The 21,290-nt window shown below is 41.9% G+C and overlaps 1 protein-coding gene across 2 annotated transcripts; it reads left to right on the plus strand.

The window, feature by feature from the left end:
- Window positions 1-904: 904 nt before the first annotated feature.
- Window positions 905-19,157, plus strand: LOC146189610 (BTB/POZ domain-containing protein KCTD9-like). 2 transcript variants are annotated; one of them, XM_084604370.1, is made up of 11 exons: window positions 905-1,033; window positions 1,193-1,314; window positions 1,380-1,423; window positions 1,540-1,627; window positions 3,050-3,243; window positions 5,670-5,737; window positions 7,616-7,713; window positions 9,847-9,997; window positions 13,454-13,559; window positions 15,454-15,587; window positions 18,631-19,157. In XM_084604370.1, the coding sequence occupies exons 1-11, from the start codon at window positions 941-943 to the stop codon at window positions 18,703-18,705; spliced, it is 1,173 nt and encodes a 390-aa protein (XP_084460496.1). In that variant the 5' UTR covers window positions 905-940; the 3' UTR covers window positions 18,706-19,157. The 2 variants fall into 2 exon arrangements, with proteins under 2 accessions (XP_084460496.1, XP_084460495.1); XM_084604369.1 differs by lacking the exon at window positions 18,631-19,157 and having other exon boundaries at window positions 15,454-18,301.
- Window positions 19,158-21,290: the final 2,133 nt, after the last annotated feature.

Below are 21,290 nucleotides of genomic sequence, written 5' to 3' on the forward strand. Positions count from 1 at the left end.
CGAGCGAAGATAGGAAGATGACAAGGGTCTGACAATACCAAGTTTTGGGTGAGCGGACCATCGATTTTTCGAACATTGCCATAATTCTGTCGACTACGCCGGCGTTAGGCTTAGCACAGCAGCGGAGGAAGGAGCGTGACCGAGAGTGCCTGCAGGTGGTGGCAGTCACCGCAAGGGCGATGATCTAGACAAAGGAGGTCCATCCAGGCCAACATTTGGATCGAGAATGGACGGTACCAACAGGCTATAGTCCGGAAGAACAGAACTAGAGGGAAGTACGTGTGCAAGGTCAGCCACGCGAGCGTTTGGGATTTGCATTTCCTAAGCCTCATCGCTGTTAGCATTGACGAGCTTATGCGCATCTTACTGGGCGGCTTGTCTCCTGCGGAAACCCTGCATGATAAGTGTTTTTTTTTTTTTTGTTTTTTTTTAAGAGGGACAAGGATGCGACCCTGGCTGGCGCCGTGCCCTTAACGTATTCATAAATACCACCACAAAAAAAAAATTCGTCCGGTGAGGTGAGAGCACCTAGCCTCATGTCTGATTACCCTGAACAACGCTCTGAACATGCTCTGAACTATATCTGAACTTCCTCAACAGCTCACTAACCTTTCTTCACAAAAAAAATGATTACAAAATAATTATTAAAATGAAATCCAAACTTGATTTTTTTTTTTCTTGCACGCAGTGGGTTTACCTTAATTGGGCTTTTGGGCGAGATCTTGCAGCGCAGCTGCGGCTGTGACTGCACGGCTCTCTGACGCGCTGCGTGGCGCGCGTGGCTTCAAACCTGCAAATCGCCTATGGATGCCTCGAGCGCGGCGTTGGGCCTTCGCTGGCAAAGTATAAGTTCATCGTTTTAGACAAGTTAGAGCAAAGTATAAGTTCATCGTTTTTTATTTTAGTAGCTTATTCTTGCCCTGAAGTTCCAGCTGCGACTATGTGGTTCGCAAAGAGGCCACGAACTGAAAGCACGAATGACAACGTTGTTCGAGTGACTGTGTACCGAAACGGAACACACCATGAGGGCAAGGTAAATGGCTGCGTCGGTTGCGTTTTCTAGACTTTTGAGTCGCTGTCAGTAACGCGTATAACTTTGTTAATTAGCATTCCGGTCAAATGCCTACTACGCCTACGGAGCCATATATTCTGATCCTATTAGCTTTCTGCGCCTGTTTTTTCGTGCGCGAAGGTGTTCCACGTACCTCAAGCCTTCGACGAATTGCTTAGGGATATCAGTTCTAAGTTTGCGATACAAGCGAAGAGACTGTTCACCTCAAAAGGCGGAGAAATCGACGATATTACCCTTATCAGGTAAGCTTCGTAGAAAATGCAAGTATATAGTATATATAACGAAGTTATTGTTTTCAATATTGCAGGGATGACGACGTACTGTTTGCCTCTTCTGGCGAAGACTTTGCCGGTGAGCAGAATTCGTTCAAACTTGCATATGCTGTGATAAACTGCGACGTGTTTACATGCTGCTCTGGTCAACTTGTCTTCGTCGTATACACGCCGATTTCTTTCTCCTCGCTCTAGATCCACCGACGCCTGCAATACCGATGGTTCCTGGCAGCACGGATTGGGTCCTGCTTAATGTAGGAGGAAAGCATTTTGCTACGACTAGGTAACTATGTTTATACACGCGCGTTTCGAGTCATTCAGTCAGCCAGTCAGCCCATGTCAGGTCAGGTCTCTTGTCTTTGTGTGTGTGTGTGTGTGTGTGTGTGTGTGTGTGTGTGTGTGTGTGTGTGTGTGTGTGTGTGTGTGTGTGTGTGTGTGTGTGTGTGTGTGTGTGTGTGTGTGTGTGTGTGTGTGTGTGTGTGTGTGTGTGTGTGTGTGTGTGTGTGTGTGTGTGTGTGTGTGTGTGTGTGTGTGTGTGTGTGTGTGTGTGTGCGCGTGCGTGTGTGTGTGTGTGCGTGTGCGCGTGTGTGTGTATAAGCAAGTGGGTGGGTGGGTGGGGAGAAGGGGGGTCATTAATACAATTAGTGCATTAAAAAATATTTAGGAATAAGGGTTCAAGCTTAATTAGTGTGAATGTCAGTCATACCAACATGCTTCTACAACCTATTTAGTTCTTGTTAGTACTTCTCCTCTTGGTGTCATGGAAATATACTTGCTGAAATTGGGCCAAATGTAATTAATAATTCACAGCTACCACATGGAATGCATGCCCCTCTAAGCACAACAGTATGCTTGTCAAGAAACAAAGCTGTTGTTTCGGCAGTTGCGCTCAGTGATGATCTGTTTTGTCTGAGTAAATTGTGTGGAAGTAACACGGTAGTTGATAAAAGGGGGCCTTTCGGAATAGCAACATGCAATCACTCATTTAAAAAGGTAAGCAGCTTTAGGATCATGAAAAATGGACAGAACATTTTTTTTTTTTTTGTAATAATCGCATATGTTTGTATGCCTTGTTTTTTATGCTGTCCTCATGTTTCATTGGCTGGAGTCCATCAGGATGAAGCAGATTTCTTCAAACTGTTTTACCTATTAATACCTACTTGTTTATATGCATTCCTTAAACCATACTGCACGTCAAGACATTCTTTGTTTTTCAAATGTATTAGATTCAAATTTTTTTATGAAGTGTTTGCTCAGTCTAGGTAAATCTATGGCAAATGCATAACAAAAATTCAGCCCTGAAAATTTTTGTGTTGCATGAAGAAATATCAGAATGGTTGCCATCGACCTGTAGCGTGCCAGTAGAAACGCAACAAATTTTTAGCCAGCCTGCTGCCATACCTTATTAACTTTGCAGTTTTACACTATGATCAAATAAATATGTCGTAGGAAGAAATACTCTCGAGATGTCCCTATGAAAGTTTTTAACAGTAGTCATGATATTGTTTTTAATAAGGTCAGAAAGTTGTTCAGTTAAAATCAAAAAAGATTTTTAATAATTTCTTTAAAAACCTAATCCCTCCATAAGGCTATATTATACAGCAATCCATTATGAAGTTCCAGTCTTCAAGTACTTCCTCTAAACCAATGCTGGACCAGGTCATCTGCATTTGTCATGCACCTTTCTTTTTTTTCACCTTTTTAGACAAACATTGGTTTCGAAGGAGCCCAAATCAATGCTGGCGAGTCTCTTCGACCACTCTAGTGAAACACAGTGCTTGAGTGCCACAGACGCCCATGGTGCGTTCCTGATCGACAGATGTCCGACACACTTTGAGCCATTGCTCAACTACCTCCGCCATGGGCAACTGGTTCTGGACAGGGGTACTTCACCACGCGGTATGTGCAAGTACAGTCACGCCGTGTTAATATGGACACCTTTGTCCCCAGCAAAACTGTCCATAAAGCTAGTCGTCCATGATAATGAATTGAAAAGAAAAATATTCAGAAAAAAAAAACAAGCTATGATTAAAGCTGTTCTTAAAGCGAGTCATCCGTAATAATGAATTTAAAACAAAAAAGAATATTCTGAAGAAAACAAGCTGTGATTAAGATCTGCTTTTGTGCATCGTAGTGACAGCAAAGTTGAACTAAAAGGTAATTCTGGGAGCTACAAGCAACTATGCTTGCCATTGCACTCGAAATGGTGTGGTACAGCTTGACGCACCTATACAGATTTAGCTGTGGCTTGATAGTGTCTCATGGATAAATGGCCTAACTCCTACTGCGGCAACTGACATTCAAGAGCTGTTATAGTATATATCAGCACTAAATCACCTGACAGTTTCTGGCTGTAATGTTCTACATTGCAGAGACTGCGGAGATAGTTTTGCACTGTTAGTCATGAGCAACTTTCCAATGTAAAGCACGAAACTAATAAAAAAAAAACGGAGTTCCCGGGATCGAATCCCGGCCTCGGCGGCTGCGTTTCGATGGAGGCGAAACAAAGTGGCGTCCGTGTGCTGTGCGATGTCAGCGCACGTTAAAGATCCCCAGGTGGTCGAAATTACTCCGTAGCCCTCCACTACGGCCCCCTTTTCTCTCTAGCCTCCACCTTCCCCCTCCACTTTCACTCCACCTTCATCCCTTCCCTTATGGCGTGGTTCAGGTGTCCACAGAGCAAGTGTGACAGATACTGCGCCTTTCCCTTCCCATGAACCAACCAACCAACCAAACGGTCAGCGCTCAGTCATTTGTAATTTTTCACTGCATTTTTCTGAAGTCCTGCACTCAAAATGCCGATTATGAATCATCTAGTTCAGGCATTAGAATTTGTGTGCTCGTCACTGTCCACATTAATGCGACAAAAATACATTGGCTCGAATGGGCTCTGCACATTCTCTCTTTGTCCATTGTCTGAAGAGTAAGTTTTCATAATAATGACGTGTAGATATATTGAAAAACTTTGGTCACCAGAAAGGCTGTCCATAATATGAGTTGTTCATATTAACGTAGGCTGTAATAATGAGGCAAAACTGTACTCGCCAAAACAGCAGCTTGGGCTTATCAGTTCTCTGTCATAAATTTTTCAGAAGTCAGCATTTGTTCTGTCCAATATTCCTGAAGTAAAAAGTGAGTAATTACTGATAGACTTAAGCTGCGGCGCTGTTTCAGGATTAAAAAAAACGTCAGGTGCAAATGCAGTATTACGTAGTGAAATTAAGCGCATAGCATTGAAAGGGTGGCATGCATTGAAAGAAAGTAGTGAGTTCAACAGAAACCCTTAGCGGTTGTAAGCCATTTAAAAACAAGGAGTAAGGCATGCACCGTGTAAAATTCCGACTGAATCAAAATTACTTTTTGGCCCTCCAAGCCTGTTGACGCTGCATCCCTTAAGTTCCCCACGTAACAGATGCCTTACTACATGGTGGCATGGACACACACAGCATGTGGAACTGTGAATAGCTATAACTTCTCTTGAAGACCTGGTAAGCAAATATTTACTAGGACTTGGGGTTGCAATGGGAAAATGAAGTAAGATTAAGTTTGAGGATTGTTTTTGTGTGGCACCCAACTTCTTGCAGGCCACCGGTGAGGCTCTTGCTTTTTTCTTGGGAATTTTGGTGTCTCAGCAGAGCCTGTCCTGTGCATAGGTTCTTGCTTCGCGCAAGGTGTGAAGAAATGCTGCCTCGACTAGTCCAACTCCAGCCTTTTTTATGATGAAACTCACATCTGGCAACCTGTGCATAAAGTTTGCACACTAGATGTCATTATGTGCATGGTTCAAGGCTGGAACTTCACCCATACAAGTATTTTTGGAAGCTTCGAAAATGTGAAAAGAGCCTTTATTTATCATCTAGTGCCAAAGTGCAGAAATTTTATGAAGGCATCTGTCATGCCATGCAGAATTGTTTTGCATTATACCGCTTTATGCAGGTGAAATGAGTGCAGTTATATCAAATTTGATGAACGTTGACAGCTGGAACCTACTAGTGAGTTGACGTGGTGCTCCATAATTTCGGCAACGCACTTTCGCTCAAAGCTGACTTCCTGCAGTAGTATAAATGAATGCTAACTGGTTTACCGCTGACCCATTATTGACCCGGCAGGGAAGCTGTCATTTTTAGCACATATATTTGGGAATCTTTACTTGGCAATTCTTAGAAGGCAGGCTGCACAAAAGCTAGAACACAGTGACTTAGTGTCACGCGAAAACTAAGTTCTGCTGGCCAGCTCACTATACTTTGTTAATACTGAGTGCACATCCAACCGCTCTGTTATTCTGATGGATATTTTTTTCATTGTGCTCTGTATTTTATGTGCAGGTGTTTTAGAAGAAGCCAGATTCTTTGGTATTGAGTCTCTCGTTCCAGAACTGGAACGGATTAGTCGGGTAAGGTTTGTATACTGCTTTGCATGCAGTTATGAACATTTTTCTCTGATGTCGTGGTGACTTTTCAAGGGTGCATATTTAAGCTTGTTGGTAGCAGATAAAACCCTTACACAAATCAGAGATGGTAAGGAAGCAAGGGCACATTGCACTGTCAAGCTCCAAACACTCCGTTTAAATCTACAAGTTAGAGCAAAGTATAAGTTCATCGTTTTTTATGCACATTCACATGCATTATTAGTTGCTCACCTCACTTTCCATCACCTCACTTGTGCTACAAAATTATTCCATCCATGGCATCTTTATAGAAGACTTGTTTAGCAGCCTTTGGGTAGCATACATTGTAGTAGTAGTTATCTGCGGTCGGTTAGCTTAATCATGTAAACTGAGCATACTACATGCTCTAGTTGATCTATCCAAGCCATTGTTTTCAATATCACATGCTTGTATTTTATTCATAGAGCATGGAATCCCAATGACATTTCAGGGAGCTTTATTAAAACACTCTGAGGGAAATGGTCAGAAACCCTCTTTTTTTTTCTGATACAGCTTTTTCGACAGTGCACAGCTGTAATCAAAAAATCAAAACTTGCCTCAATTACCATTATAAATAAGCCTCGCTTTATATCACACCATTTGTTGGTGCGTGCCAAAGCTTGTGGACTGTATGGAAGATGCTAGATTGGTGCATGCATTGTATTGAAGGAAGGTAGTATGAAGATAGAGGCCTTTATGAAAGCATCATTTGGCCAAACTGCGGCCGCTTTTCGATGGAGGCGAAAAGCAAGGTGCCCGTGTGCTGTGCGATGTCAGTGCACATTAAAGAGCCCCAGGTGGTCAAAATTTCCGGAGTCTTCCACTACGGCGTCTCTCATAGCCTGAGTCGCTTTGGGACGTTAAACCCCACAAACCAACCATTTGGCCAAACTGTTGTTTATTCATCTGTATCCTCAGGTATCGGGCATAACTTTTGAAAATATCACATCGTAGACACTGGATGTGCAATGCGAGTGCAGAAAAGTTGCTGTAGGTATACCTGTATGCATGCTTTTGTTTTTTCTAGGGGCATCAGCCACACAGAGAAAGGCATAGGACTGAAAAAGAATTACTCTCGAATAGCATTTATTAGGTAGCCATGTAGCGTACTAGTTCTGAAAACCCAAGAATACCATGAAGAAAGAAAAAAGAGAAGATGGGGGCAAACCATTGTACTTCAATGACCTGCACAAGCCATTCTCATACAATAAGAGTGCCTATTTGTAAAAATTACTTGCTGTCTTTGCTGAAGCACCGGCTGTACACCTGATCACTCAGTAAATGCCAGACAAGAGCAAGCGCTCGAGCCAGATGCCTTCTCCCTGTCCCAGCATTGCGGGCAGGGCAATGGTGTTTTTCTTTCTTTTTCAAGCCCAACCTAACATATTTCCTTGTGGTTTTGTTATGCGTGATCAATGCCTTGATGAAATCATTCAAAAAGTTGATCTTTGCTTTTGTCGTGACTTTTTCAGCTTAGCATGAATGGCAGTTCCAGAAGAGAATGCACACACCGTCTGACTAAAATAAATTGTAGGAGACTAAAGATGACAAAGGTAGATTCCGCATATGGCATGTGTCATTGAAGTATTCAGATGCATTCTCTTTGATCAAGCCGGTGTAATAAAAGCTTGATTAAATTTACTTCTTTTCTGCATACTATTAACGCACGAGTCTTGGCTCTGTACTAGACTGCCAAGCCATAGGGCAGTAAAGCTCAATTTTGAAACCATGCCATTTGAATTGATTAGCTGACTTTTTTAAAATACCAGCTTCAGCATCAGTGAGAAAGCTCGCGCAGTTCTTTGCTACCAACGAAAGACAGCTCCGTTGTTGCTTCCTCTGCAGCAATATGAGGCTGATGCGGGAGACACCTTTCCACTCAACCGGAACGACGTGGTCAGCATCCTTGGCAGGACACCCAACCGGTCAGAGCTGAGTTTCCAGGCAAGTGCAACGTTACCATGTTGGCTGCTCTTGTGCCTCCCTCAAGGCACTGTTTCTTAACCAGGAAAAATGCATGTGAAGTGGAACGGCGACACTATGTCATGGTGTGATTTCAGAATTGCATTGCCTTTGGCGTTTGTAATTCTGGAAAGCCACCAATAGCCACCAATGATTCTCCCCTCACCCTGTCCCCTGTTTGATATCCATGCTTTTGGTCGCGATATGGCGACCATTTTTTTCTTTCGCTGCCTTTTAATATCAGTAGCTGTAGAAGCAATGCTGGGCTCCATGATTGTCTGAAGTGTGAAATGGAATGTGCTGCCCTTAGCATTATTCTTATAAGTTATCATTTACTTCTTACTACTTTTCAGTTTCGTTTTCGACATCAAAATTTTGCATTCACGGGCAGCATATTTTGGATCCACTTCAAAAGTATAGTGAGTGAGTGAGTGAAAAACTTTATTTAGCTCTAGATTGGCTTGTCTTCTGCAGTTTTCAGATGGCTTCGTCCATCTTCTAAGACAAAGGTCGGTTGCCCTTAGTCCAAGGCTTCACTGGATGCTGCTGCTAGTTGTGCTCGCCGAATCAGACCTTCTTGGTCGACTCGGCGATTGCTGGAGAGCACTCCCTCCCATTGCTCCGCACTCAGGTTTGTTATAAAAGCAGTTCGAACCAATTGTTAAGCAAAATCTTAAAGGCAGCACCCATTATGGCTGCCACATTTCACTATTCTTCAGCACCATCAGCCCGAAGTGAACATTTCTTGAGGAGATTAAAGTATTATATACTAGTGCAGTTTCGATGATCTTCTTGGGTGTTCAGGCATCTGTCCCATACTGTTCATGCAAAGAAAAATTGCATGCTTGATTTGTGTCACAGGGTCCCTCTAAGCATGTAAGTTACCAGCTGACAAACTACAATTCTCCGAAAAAAGCCGCATGGCACACAAAACACAAAATCACAGGAACATTACAGACCAGAAGGGGCACAGCACCAGCATTGTCAGGACATGACTACATGATGTGCTTTCTCTTCAAACTTGCATCCCCCGTTTATCAGACTCTCCTCCTGAGGCTGGTGGGATTAGCCTTTCGAGCAGTTTTTATTGATGCGCTGGCAGATTAGAACTCACGCATTAGAAAAATGCGTGAGTGAAAATGCGTGAAAATGCGTGACATGGGCAGGACATGTAGTGCGAAGAGAGGATAACCGATGGTCGCTGAGGGTAACAAACTGGATTCCAAGGGAAGGAAAGCGTAGCAGGGGGCGGCAGAAAGTTAGGTGGGCGGATGAGATTAAGAAGTTCGCAGGGGTCAAGTGGATGCAGCTAGCACAGAACCGGGTTAAGTGGAGAAATATGGGAGAGGCCTTCGCCCTGCAGTGGGTATAATCAGGCTGGTGGTGATGATGATGATGATGATTAGAAAAATATGCACATCTATTCGTGCAAGGGAAAACCTCTCCCACACCACTTTTATTTAGTCATGTATGCAGTGATGATATGGCAGTTCTCACAGTGTAGACCCAGTCATAATGAACAAGGGGATTGCAGAAAAGTTTTATATATCAATAATTCGATATATAAAACATGGCAATAGATAAGGTTTTCTGTGAGCCACGAGAAAAAACTGATTGCACCTGAGCTACTGATGCACATAGCAACATCCTACCCACTGGCATCTTGGACGTCTCTGCAACACACTACAGGTTTGGTAGGCTTAGCCTGCTTTGCATCGAAGCCACAATGGACTGTTCTTTGTAAATAATCAATGTGTTTGCTAGTATGGAATAAGTAAAATAACTACTTATTAAAATTAAGATACAGTATAATTGGATTTTGCAGCGCCTCTGGAATAAAAAGTGCACAAGGCAAGAGCTTGCATTAGGCTAAAGTTTGGTTAGTAAAATTGGCATCACTGCATGACCTCTCTTCAAGGCCAGAGGGGTCGAAAGCTTCATCAGGGGAAGCACTATTTGTAGGGGTGCACGCGCCATTCGATGTATGTTGTATGACCGGCTGCACTGGAGTTCGATATATTGCAGAACTCTCCTATACTTCTGCCCAAAGTTTTCAAGGGGGCAATTTCTGACCTCTGTATATCTGGGCTCTACTGTATGTTGTCCTTGGCACTGGGTGAGGACCTGTCAGGGGCTGACCTTTCCGGCCTCGACCTTCGCTACATTGACTTCCGATGGGCCAAGCTGCGCCAGTGCCGGCTCAAAGGGGCTGACCTCAGCCACTGCTGTCTCGAGAGCGCCGACCTGATGCATGCCAACCTGGAGGTATACCATGTTGTGTGTCTTACGGATGATAGGCATGGGCAAAACCTTTGTTGCTGTTACCAACTAATCCTGTGTCCACTGCACCCTGACCATATAATGAGATGCACACAGCCACTTTGTCTAAGCAATCCATCTTACTCCATATCCTGAATCGCTTTGGGAAATTAAGCGCCTTAGGCCAAGCCATCATTGTCCCACATGTGCCTCTCCTGCCCTCATACTACCAACACATTTCCCATTCTTCCCCTCTGCCATTTGAGGTTGTCTTTCTTTGCATTACGTGCCCTCCTCAAATCCATCTTCTTCACTGCTATAGCAGCCTTGGAATATAGCTAGTGAGTCCAGTGATCCAGGGTGGAATTTCATCTGCGGAGCTACAACACACCAGGGACTGAATTTTGCAATGATCACGTCACAAACTGCCAGAATCAGTCATTTGGAGTGGGGCTAATTGATCGGCTTGTGACAGGCTTGTAATGTGATCATTGCATAATATGGCCCTAGATAACTGAAAATAATAGACCATGTGCTGCTTTGGGACAATGAACCTCATGCCAATTTTCTTAAAATCACCTACCGATTCAAAAAAGAGCAGTGAGTGTGCCTAAAAACATAGTCCATAAATCTGTTCAGAATCACTTGAATTCAATTTGGATTGCTGCTGAAATAGAGAGAGCACCAGATTTTGCAGAGCCTGACTGTGTGTACCTTAAGGAAGACGAAGACCACTCAGCACAGTGGCATCTCGATCTGGCATTTTGATCGCCATCGCTGGTCTCCAGCGCCCTTCTTTCTCGCGCTGAAGCTGTAACCTGCAGCTAGTGGTTCTACTCTGCTTCATCTGAAGTACTGCCAACGTTAGCGCCACATCAAGTCAATAAATCTTCTTTTCAGTACAAATTTTAGTCCCCTTAATATGAACTAGTAGCAGTTTCAGGCACCTCTCATTAGTTGAATTCGATTAACAAACATTTGTGTGAAACGTGCAAGTGTTCGCATCAAATTGGTTAACTTGCAGGGTTTTCATGTATGTTAACAGTGCCTTTAAGCAACTTACTGTTTTGTTGCCTGAAATTTAGAAGATTTAAGAATGCAAAATTAATATGTTTTGACAGCTTCTATAATGTGGTGTGTTGAGAAATGGGAGCTAATGTCTAATTCAGAAGATGCGCTTATTAGTATTACTCTCACTGCAGCTTTCTGCCATTTTTGACATTCATTTTTATAAGTAGCGGTAGTACTTCCCCACACCAAACAACAGCAGTTGATGATAAAAGTGCATGATATATTAACATCTTTGTCCTAGTTAGTAATTTGTGCTGAAATGCCCGTAATATTTCTAGTGGTTATCTGTTCCTATTTAATTTAGTGGTTATCTGATCAGCATGATTGTTCCACAACATAGTTTTATGTAGCACATGTTGATTTAATTTCCAAGGGCAACATGTTCCAAAGTGGTATACTAGCAATTTGGGGCAAATTTCATTAAAATTTTCAGCGCTCAGATAATCCCGTGTTATGATGAATGTTCGATTGGGAATATTGCAGTTTATTACTTGGTTCATAACGAACAGTCGCTTGAAAGGAAAAAGTTGCAAATATCAAATGTATGGGTGCATAATTGAAAATATGAATAATAAAAATTGGGTGTAAATTGAACCTTTTCTAATTTTTTTCGATTATCAGTGTGGCTATAATAGAATTGGACAGCACACTTGACAGAAATAGGCAGAGGATGAGATTAAGGAAAGGGGCGTGATGCAAAAGTTGATCATCAGCGCACTTTTTGGCGCCATATTGAATGCAGGTACTAAGACACAAAAGTCGCCACTTGTTCTTTCCTCTGGACCAGTCCTTCTCTTTCTCCTTGCTGCATGAAGGTTTAGGCTAGGAAAATAACCGAGCCTGTCGGCTTCTTGAGCATGGTTCCAGAAAAGCCACTTTCTCAATCACTCTTTTTAAGTTTCCTAACCTCAGCTTTGTTTTAGCAGAAGGGAGTAATTCAGAGGGAATCAAATTTGGGGGACGCTGCTTCGCGTGTATAATGCGATCGTGTTGATGGCCCCTGTCTGCAGCTCATATTGTGGGTTCTTGTGCTCATACATATACTCAACTACACACTTAATCAGTAATCCTTTAATTTGCACAGCTGTGACACCTGCCAAATACTATCAGTCAGAGCCATGCTTGTGACTTTTCACTCACAGTACGGGGCCTTTCATGTTATCGCATTTTCTGATGAGTAACGACTTTTGTGTGCTAATATGTACTTACATTCGGTGTGATGTCAAAAATTATAAGATGACAGGCAACGCTTGTGCTGCCCTCTTCATTCATCCCATCCTCTACTTCTTACTGTCTGATATACTCTACGATCACTAACTGGACCTAATTTGGACACTGTCATGCACAGTGCATGACGCCTCATTTCTTATGGGTCAAAATGGTTGATATATGTTGCTGGCCCAGCAGTTCTCCAAAGAGGGCCTGCGGGACTCTGTGAAGTCCCCAGAATCCATTCTTGAGTGCAGTAACTGAGTCTTCTTTCTGATTCCTTTGTGTACAAACTATGCATAAGCTGCAGTTTTTGCTGCGTATGGCTTAAGATGGGGGGGGGGGGGGGGGGGACGCAGCAAATAAAATAGCCATTTCGAGCAAACATTTTTTCTTACTTCAAATTTCTTGTGTGATTCTCTGGACCTCATTCATGCCGTGAAAAAACTTTATAGCATATTATCAAAAAAAATGAGAATTTTCTTTATTTTTGGATGTTGAAAATTCTGAGCGAATTGTGCTTCTGGTGGACCAGCCTATCACAGATTGTACAGCTCTGAGATGATGGAGCATGGCCTTGCCAACTTAACCTTAAAAAGGAGATATTGGAGCTTCCTCTTGTTGCAGCGTTGCATTTTTCTGACCTAAAGCGAAAGCTAATGAAGTGAGGCAGACCGGGAAATATTTTTTCTGCTCTTTAATTTTTCTTGTGATTGCTATGGCTCATCTCTTCTGCATCTTGTAACAACAGTAGAATTATTGTGATTTTTGCAAATTAATCTTGAGATGTTGAAGAGTAGAATAAAAGTCTTTCATTTTTCTACGCATATGTGCAGTAGTTTTTGAAAATTGTTTTTGTAAAAAGGTTTTCATGTAAAAATGCATTCTTAGGTTTTAACTTTTATTTTCATGAGTACTAAGCATCTAGAGAAGAACCAGCAAGTTTATTGCACCAAAGAAAGCTTTTCGAACATAGTAACTTAAGAAACTTGTGCTCTTTCCTCTTAATTATGTAGTGCCCAGCAGATTAAGCATGTTGATTGTAATGCTTTGTATCTGCTAAAGCTAGCCTATGATACATTGCATTTCTTTGCTCTGCATAAGCGTTTAACACTTTAATGCCAGATTTGTTTGAAGTTCATGCATAAACAATGAAAAGTGCTGTTGGCTGCGTTGCCACAGGATGCCCATCTAGTGGGGGCGAAGATGATGCACGCCAACCTGGAGAATGCCTACCTGCGCTCAACCACAATGGGAGACCTCAATGGGGAGAGCGCCAATCTTTATGGTACCCAATATTGCATTCACCTCATTCTTGTTTCTTTCGGGATTATTTCTCACCAGATGGTACAGCCGGTTGCCTCCCAATCAATGAAACCCATTTTTTTTTTTTTTTTCAAATAGTGTGGAATCTGAGCTGCCTTCTATGGTGGCTCAGTGTTCAGGGCACTGTACGAGTTCTGGATGAGTTCGATCCCAGCTACAGCTGTCGCATCTCGATGAAGGCAAAATGCAAAGTGCCTGTGTATTGTGCAATGTCGGTGAGCATTAAAGAATCCAGGCTGGTGAAATTATTCAAAACCTTCCACTATTGCATCTCGCACAGCCTGACTAGTATCTTTTGGACGTTAAACCTCATTAACCGAGCCAATCAAATTTGAGCTATGATGAGCGTTTTTAATGTACTCAATCTATGAGATTATTTAGAATGGAGTGTGTTCAAATGATGGTTTCGGTTTACGGGGTTTCACGTCCCAAAGGGACTCAGGCTGTGAGAGATGGCATAGTGGAAGGCCCCGGAAATTTCGACCATCTAGGGTTCTTTACCGTGCACTCACATTGCACTGCATATGGGCGCCTGGCTTTTTGCTTCCACTTAAAAGTGGCCACTGTGGCCAGGGCTCGATCTCGCATTCATGGGCACAGAAGACGAGTGCCTTAACCACCGCTCACTGCCGCAGGGCTCAATTCGAATGAACTAGTAAAAGTTCCTATTCCACTGTACATGAGAAAACTGTCTTACTGTGTCTACCATGCTGTCACTTTTATTTCTGACATTTCGAGGTCACTTGATTGAATTGGCTTGCTAGGCCAGCTTGTGCTTTGCTGACAATTGTGTCTGGCTATTGGTTTTGTTTTACTAGCCTCAGCTTGAAAGTTCAAATACAGTTTAGTCAGCAAGTCTCTGCTAGTGCTTCTTTCTGACAAGTTTGTCATATGCACTTACAAATAAGTGGCAGAGACAAGACAACGTTTTTTGTTTGTTGTTTTTCCATGCTCAAATGCATGCAAACTGCATACATATTCCTCCAAAGAACAATAATTTTGAAATGGACGCCTATCGCCATTTTTTTTGTCCTTGACAAAATGCTAATCATGATAGACCAACAGATTGAAAATATATGCACCTAAAAAAGCAATGTTTCCTAGAGAGTATACATAAGGGTAGGCACTGCAAGCTGCATTTGTTTTCTTCCTAAATGGAACTAATTTGAAGCAGGTACCAGTGTTGCCTTTTCTCCTTTTCTTGCCTATTCGTGATGCGGCTGTACCCAAAAACTGAAACTAACTAGGCAAAAACGGTTAATTATTAGCTAACCCATGCCATAGTCAGAATGGAGGACGCTCGCTACTGCTCTAGTCCTGCATTTTGACATGATCCAGTCCTGGCTTTAAAGGGACTGCAAAGACAAGTCGAAGCTGGCCTGTGTCGACAGATTTCTCCATCATTCGAATGACAGGGATGACACTCGCACTGAATCAAGATGGAGCTTTCATGCGCTTATATGAAATAAATGTAAAATGCAGGCATCGGCTACTTTTACAAGCGGTGTCAAGATTGGGTATTTTTGTTGCCAGTCTCTGAAGGTAAGGTCAAAACCACAACGCCACTCACTTTCAGGTGCCGGTCTCAGAGTCCTTTCAGTTGTGGCACCGAGAATTTGTTATCAATAGCAGGACAATCTTTTTATTCAGTTTTCTCAAGTGTCTTTTGCTGCTGCGAGACAAATGCCAATGTGGCCACAAAGAGCCGTGCAATCTGCTTTTGCCAAGAATTTAGTGATTCGGAGAGTTGTCTTCGGTGCTCGAGCATTTAGAAGCAGCTTCTGCAGAATACCAGTATCATATGCAGAGCTCTTTGGGGACTTTACCTGCTATTATTGGCTTCACTCTTGACACAGGAGCAAATCTGAAGGGTGCCGACCTCACCGGAAGCCACATGGTTAAGGTGAACCTCAAGGAGGCAGTGCTGAAAAATGCCACCCTGCAGAATTGTGCACTTCGTCTTGCCATCTTCACGCATGCCAATCTTGAGGTGTGTACCACCGGTTCAACTTGGAAGCCCTCAGCATTTAGAGTGAGCTCCAGTAACTCTCACACATCTCATCAGCATAGCTTCTTTTATGTTGTTTATTTTTGGCATAGTTCAGGTGTCCACAGAAACAATTAAGTGTGACAGATACTGCGCCTTTTCTTTCCTGTGAACCAATTATATTACTATTATTATTATCCAAGTGAAAATTTCTCTTTTTATTGGCTGTATTTTTTTTTTTCCTTTTTGCGTAGTTTTGAGCTGTGCTGAGATTTTGTCATAATTAATGGGCACAAGATTTTGCAAGTGTGCTGTTTAATAAGATGGCCTCAGTAACCATCCTGACAGGCATTGCACGAATATGTTGATAATAGCCACTAATAGAGCCACGAAACTACTTTTTTTCTCAATTTAACTAAGCAAACACAGCAGCGAAAGCTTTGTCTGTATCATTGAAAGTTTTCTTTTATACTTGCAACGAGCGATCTATAGCCACTTGCAACCATCTAAACTCCTTTCCTTGATAGTGTGCAATACTCACACTACAAAGACTGTATATGCCATTCGCAAAATGCAATATTCACTCTACAAAATGTTGACTGTACTATATGCCACTCATAAAAACCATGAAAACTTCCACCCTCATTAAAATTTGGCCTCTTACAGTAATTACAAATAATGGGATTTCTTTCTCTGATGTGCTGATCTAAATTTTAGCTGTAGCTGCTAAGATATTGTGTGCCTGTCTCTCAAAATCTTCGCACTGAAAGAAACCTTGCTTGTGAAAGCCTCCAAAATAGGTAGTTTCACTATTGAGCACATTGGGGCAGGTGTATAGAGTATTTTCAGCACACTTCCTTCAGTCATTATCATCCCACATTGTTTGTAATGATAGTCATTTAGTAATGAAAGTAATACCAATTACCAAATCTACAATCGCAATATTCTATTTAACTATCATCTTATCTCATTGGCTGGCAATGTGTGCAAAGTCCTTGAGCATGTTATGCATGCTCAAGTCATTAATTACATTGAGGAGCATGATATTGTTTTCAAATACCAGCACGGTTTCCGCAGGGGGTATTCACACAACACCCCACTTGCTGGATTCACTAGACACATTTTCTGCAGTAGGCTCAGGATTATAGACACCATATTTCTTGGTTTTTCCTGAACTTTTTGTTTCTTTTCTTTCTCACTGCAAGCTTCTGAACAAATTCAAACATCTAAATATTTATCTAAATGTGCTTGCCTGGATAAAACAGTCCATCTCCAGTAGAGAACAAGCCACGTGTATCAATAACTGTAGCTCTTGTGTTGCCATAACATTAGAAGTCCTTTAGGGCAGCATAGTTGGTCCCCTACGTTTTTCTTATTAATAGTAATCTGCCAAGGTGAGTCTTGTCTGAGATGAGGCCTATTTTCGGATGTCTGTTATATATTGTAACATTAATGACACTTATTGATATATTCTCTACAAACTAATCTTGATGTGTTCGCTGCTTGATGCTCCTCCTGCATAATGTCTCTAAATGGACCTAAAACAAAGATAATGTCATTTACCAACTGCTTCACCTGAACTCCTACAGCCTACTTCCATAATAACACTAGCGTAGAACTGATGACAACATACAAGTACTTTGGCATTCGCCTTCAGTCTGACTTGACTTGGCATTATCATATTGCCATCATCTTAGCATCAACTAACTGTGCACTCTGTATTAGGCGTAACCTGAAGCATACACCCTCGCACTGAAAATAATTTGCTTATGCCACGCTGATCCGCCCTAAAATTGAATGCCGTTCGCTTCTACCATATGGACTCCTGAACGAGCATACCATATAAGTACATAACTCTAAATACTTGCAAAACCATGCTGTTGGCTTCATCTTTTCCTATTATTCATGCTTCATCAGTGTCACAGCATTAAAACAATGTGCGGAGTTGAAACCGCTATCAAGTCGACGCCACATTGCTCATCTAACATTCCACATCTCCATGATGACTTTTTCTTGCCGCTCCCTGCACTCTTCCCGCACAGTGATCGTGATAACAAAGTAAAGCGCATCAATTTGTCGCTCATATCTTTATGAATAATCATTCATTCTGCGCACATAATAGACTGGAATGAACTGCCATCATCTGAAGTAAACTAACAATCTTTTCAGTATCTGTTGCAACAAAATGCTGTGAACTAGACAATTTGGTATTAGTACTTGTTATGTTCTGTATGTTTTACTGTTTTGGATATCAAGTGTGTATTGCGAAATTGTCAATTGGAAGTGTTAGTGCTATATTTTTCATGTATGTATGTTTGTGTGCCCCCCTCCCATTTGATACCGTCGCACAATGGCCCTTAGTGTTATTGTAAATAAAGTTACCGTGTAAAATCACACCATCTCACAACACTAAAAAAGATATATAATTTAGTGTTTTGTGGCAATGTAAGCTTATGGTAAATAATGCAGACAGAGGTAAACAAAAACAAAAAAGACTTCGTATGGTTCTTCAAAAAAAAAACTCAGACTTGTAGTCAGGAATTTTTTTGGGTTCAGTTCGGGTCCACGCCTCTCATGCTCGGTTTCGGCTCTGGAGACGCACAGTCCGTTCCGGTTAAAACCAGTTCAACCCGGCCCGAACTGGTTCAAATGGCTCAGCAAAAACACTTTTCGTGTATTTTTTTTTTTTCCACTCCACATTTTTAATATTGATTTCTTTCCCCCGATTCATATATAATAAAAGCTGAAAATTCATATAATAGTCTATCTGTTGTTTTTGTCGTCAGATGTGACAGGCTCCACTTGGTTGTACAGACCTCAGCAAGAATGTTTATAATGCAGGATGAAGGAAAAATAATTATTATTTTCATCGGCACATAACCAACTAAAGCTGCATGCGCCGAAAGAAAGTTAAATGTTTGACACCCTGCTTGCAATAAGATGGTTGTAGCAGACATTGCCATGAACTTCGTGATTATCACCTAGGAGGGAGGGCTTCCTTCACCGTATTGCTGAAGCCTTACATCGAGTGTGACTGAACTTCCAGAAGTGCAACCTGTCTGGGAGCGATCTGGACGAAGCGGAACTTCATGATGCCAACTTGAAGGACATTATCACGTGACCAGCTCGATGGCCGCACCTGCCACCTCCACTGTGGTGCACGACTGACGACATTCGTTACTGCTAAATTGCATTAGTTTATTCAAGTGACGCCCTTTAGTCACACATAGTATATTGAATTTCGACAGCACATACTACAGGGTTATTACTATCCCATGTGACAAATAAATTAATGATAAATTTGTCTGATTCATGCAGTTTTGGAATCAGAAGAATCACGGTTGCGTCACTGTGCTTGTCGCACTCCTGTTTCTTATTTGAGAACGCTCGACTTTACCTGCAACCTATTTGATTGCTGGTTCGTCTTGAGAAAAAATATCAGTGGTGTACAAAAGAGGATCCTATTGTCTATAACAACACTGCAACCTCCTGTTGTATGTAAATAAAGAATGAATAACTCTGCAGCAGTAATGAAATGCTTGCACAAAGTTGAAAGCAAGGGCACGGAATAGAGAAGTTCGCTCACAGATCATTTGTATGTCGATTATATGCAAACAGTGTTACGTAAATGCTAAGAGGCAGAAGGGTAGGGGTGGGGGACCAGCTGAGGGCATCACTAGGGGTTTCTCATTGTGTCACTCCACCCTGCACCACTTCCTCGGTCTTCATTCTTTAGTACTCCCGAGTCTCCACCCCTCCCGCACTTCACCTTGTGTGGCCTGCAACACCCTCCCACACATCAGTGATGCGTCTGGGATAAAGCATTACTCTACAAGTCAAACTGCCACCTGTAAAGATTTAAAATTATATCCTTTTCATAGCTATACAATATCCGCACTCCTCCTGAAAAAATTTAGGGGGCACTTAGGATTAAAATAAAATAGAGGTATTACACGATAGCATTAAAAGGTCCACTTTGCATATTTTGCAGACATGCACACCCTTTTCATTACTTTTATTATATTTTATTTTTTTATCGCGAAAAACACAATGAAATTGAATGAACGTATGTCGATGGTCTAGGGGTAGCATGTCTAACTCACAACCCAAGGGCCACAGGTTTGATTCCCATAAATACCTTCTTCTCAGCTCAATTAATTTACTTTACATTTTTGCATGTCATAGTCATCGATATTTCAGACATGTTACAACTTTAATGTCACAATTTTCTGATGTTTTAATCATTTTCATTTCCGGTATGACGTCTCGACACTCAACCATTTCAGAGTTTCTCGACACAGCAGCACCAGCAATTATGCCATATTTTCTGCTGTATGAGACCCTTAACACTATCGCATCAGTACATTGCACCAATCATTAAAGAGCATGCTTAAATGTGCTGCTCAGAATGGTAAAACTGAGCCACACCATGCTTGCAACCCACAGTTGCCCACAATCATCTTTTAAGACTGACACAATTGCTGGCATTGATGGTGACTAGCTGTTTAAATATTAGCTCATATGTAAACCACGTCATGTAAAAAGTGACACACAAGGCGTAGAAGGGACCCATCAACGAATCAGATGCTCTGGCTTTTAGTTGCTGCTCGCAAGGCCATTGGACTGAATCTCGCTGCTAGTGGCCGCATTTTGATGGAAATGTAGATGCCCATGCAACATCAGGGCACATTAAAGACTACATTTAACCGAAGTCCTCCACAATTGCTCATGTGTCATTTTGAGCAATCAGGCTTCGAAATTTACAGTTCACAATATACCGGCAAAAAGCCATGCAAGGTTCTGGCAAACTGACAAGCTTGCAAGAAATGCCATTAAAAAATAAGTGCCACCCTGTGCAACAGCATGCAGTATATGAAAAATTTCGCACTGAACAAGACAACACAAATTGCCACCAGTGCAATGATCGTGATAGACACTTGGCTATTAATTCTTATGCTTACTAACTTTGCATGGCACCGTCAAAACAGCCCATTCAGTGTTGTCATTAAAAGCTTTCTAAGGTCGAACTAAGTATCCTTTTTTTTTCTCATTCATGTGCTCTTGTGATGTTTACATCTTGTTTAAGGTTTGTGAACTTATTAGTACTATTATCAATATCAAAAACTAAGCAACGTTTCAAGGACAGCCAGCATGATTATTTTCGTACTGCTATTTTCCTTTGGAGGAGCAAAAAGTAATGCGCAATGTTGATAGTTGAATCTCGTTATGATTGGAGTATACGTAGTGGAGAAGGGATGAGGAGAGGGAGAGCAGAAGTGCCTAGCACAGCATAGCATATAAACTCACTAAATCACTTGATTGTGTTGTCTTGGACGTCCGAGGCAAATAATGCACCTTTAAATGCAGCAAATGACTTGCAGTCACGCTCAAAAGTTAGAGCTCATTCTCCCGATTTTTGCGATTTCGCACCTTGCTCGTGTCGCGTGTCTACATATGTCTGGTAAGAAATAGCGCTATTGGTTAGACTTTTTCATTGTTGCACATACAACTGCTACAGCCACGGCCAGTCAGCTATGTTGCGCCGGCGTGTCTGTAAGCTTTGCCGGCATCCTGGCAGTGAGGCCAAATGAGTGAAGCAGCTTCTACAAGGCGCATTCCAAAAAATTGCTGCCGGAGGATGTTTGTGAAAAAACTCATACTGCAGCTTTATTGAATGTAAAGCTGTGTAAGAATAGTAAATAACAC

Source organism: Amblyomma maculatum, chromosome 5, assembly GCF_055883805.1.
Source record: "Amblyomma maculatum isolate TAMU_Amacu chromosome 5, ASM5588380v1, whole genome shotgun sequence".
In the NCBI taxonomy this organism is placed as follows: Eukaryota; Metazoa; Arthropoda; class Arachnida; order Ixodida; family Ixodidae; genus Amblyomma; species Amblyomma maculatum.

Excerpts from the sequence above, each read along its gene's own strand:
- LOC146189610 (XM_084604369.1), top strand. The coding sequence starts at position 941 with ATGTGGTTCGCAAAGAGGCCACGAACTGAAAGCACGAATGACAACGTT. Across the intron at positions 1,034-1,192 it reads GAACACACCATGAGGGCAAG|GTGTTCCACGTACCTCAAGC; the intron begins GTAAATGGCTGC and ends TCGTGCGCGAAG. Across the intron at positions 5,738-7,615 it reads AACTGGAACGGATTAGTCGG|CAATATGAGGCTGATGCGGG; the intron begins GTAAGGTTTGTA and ends CTTCCTCTGCAG.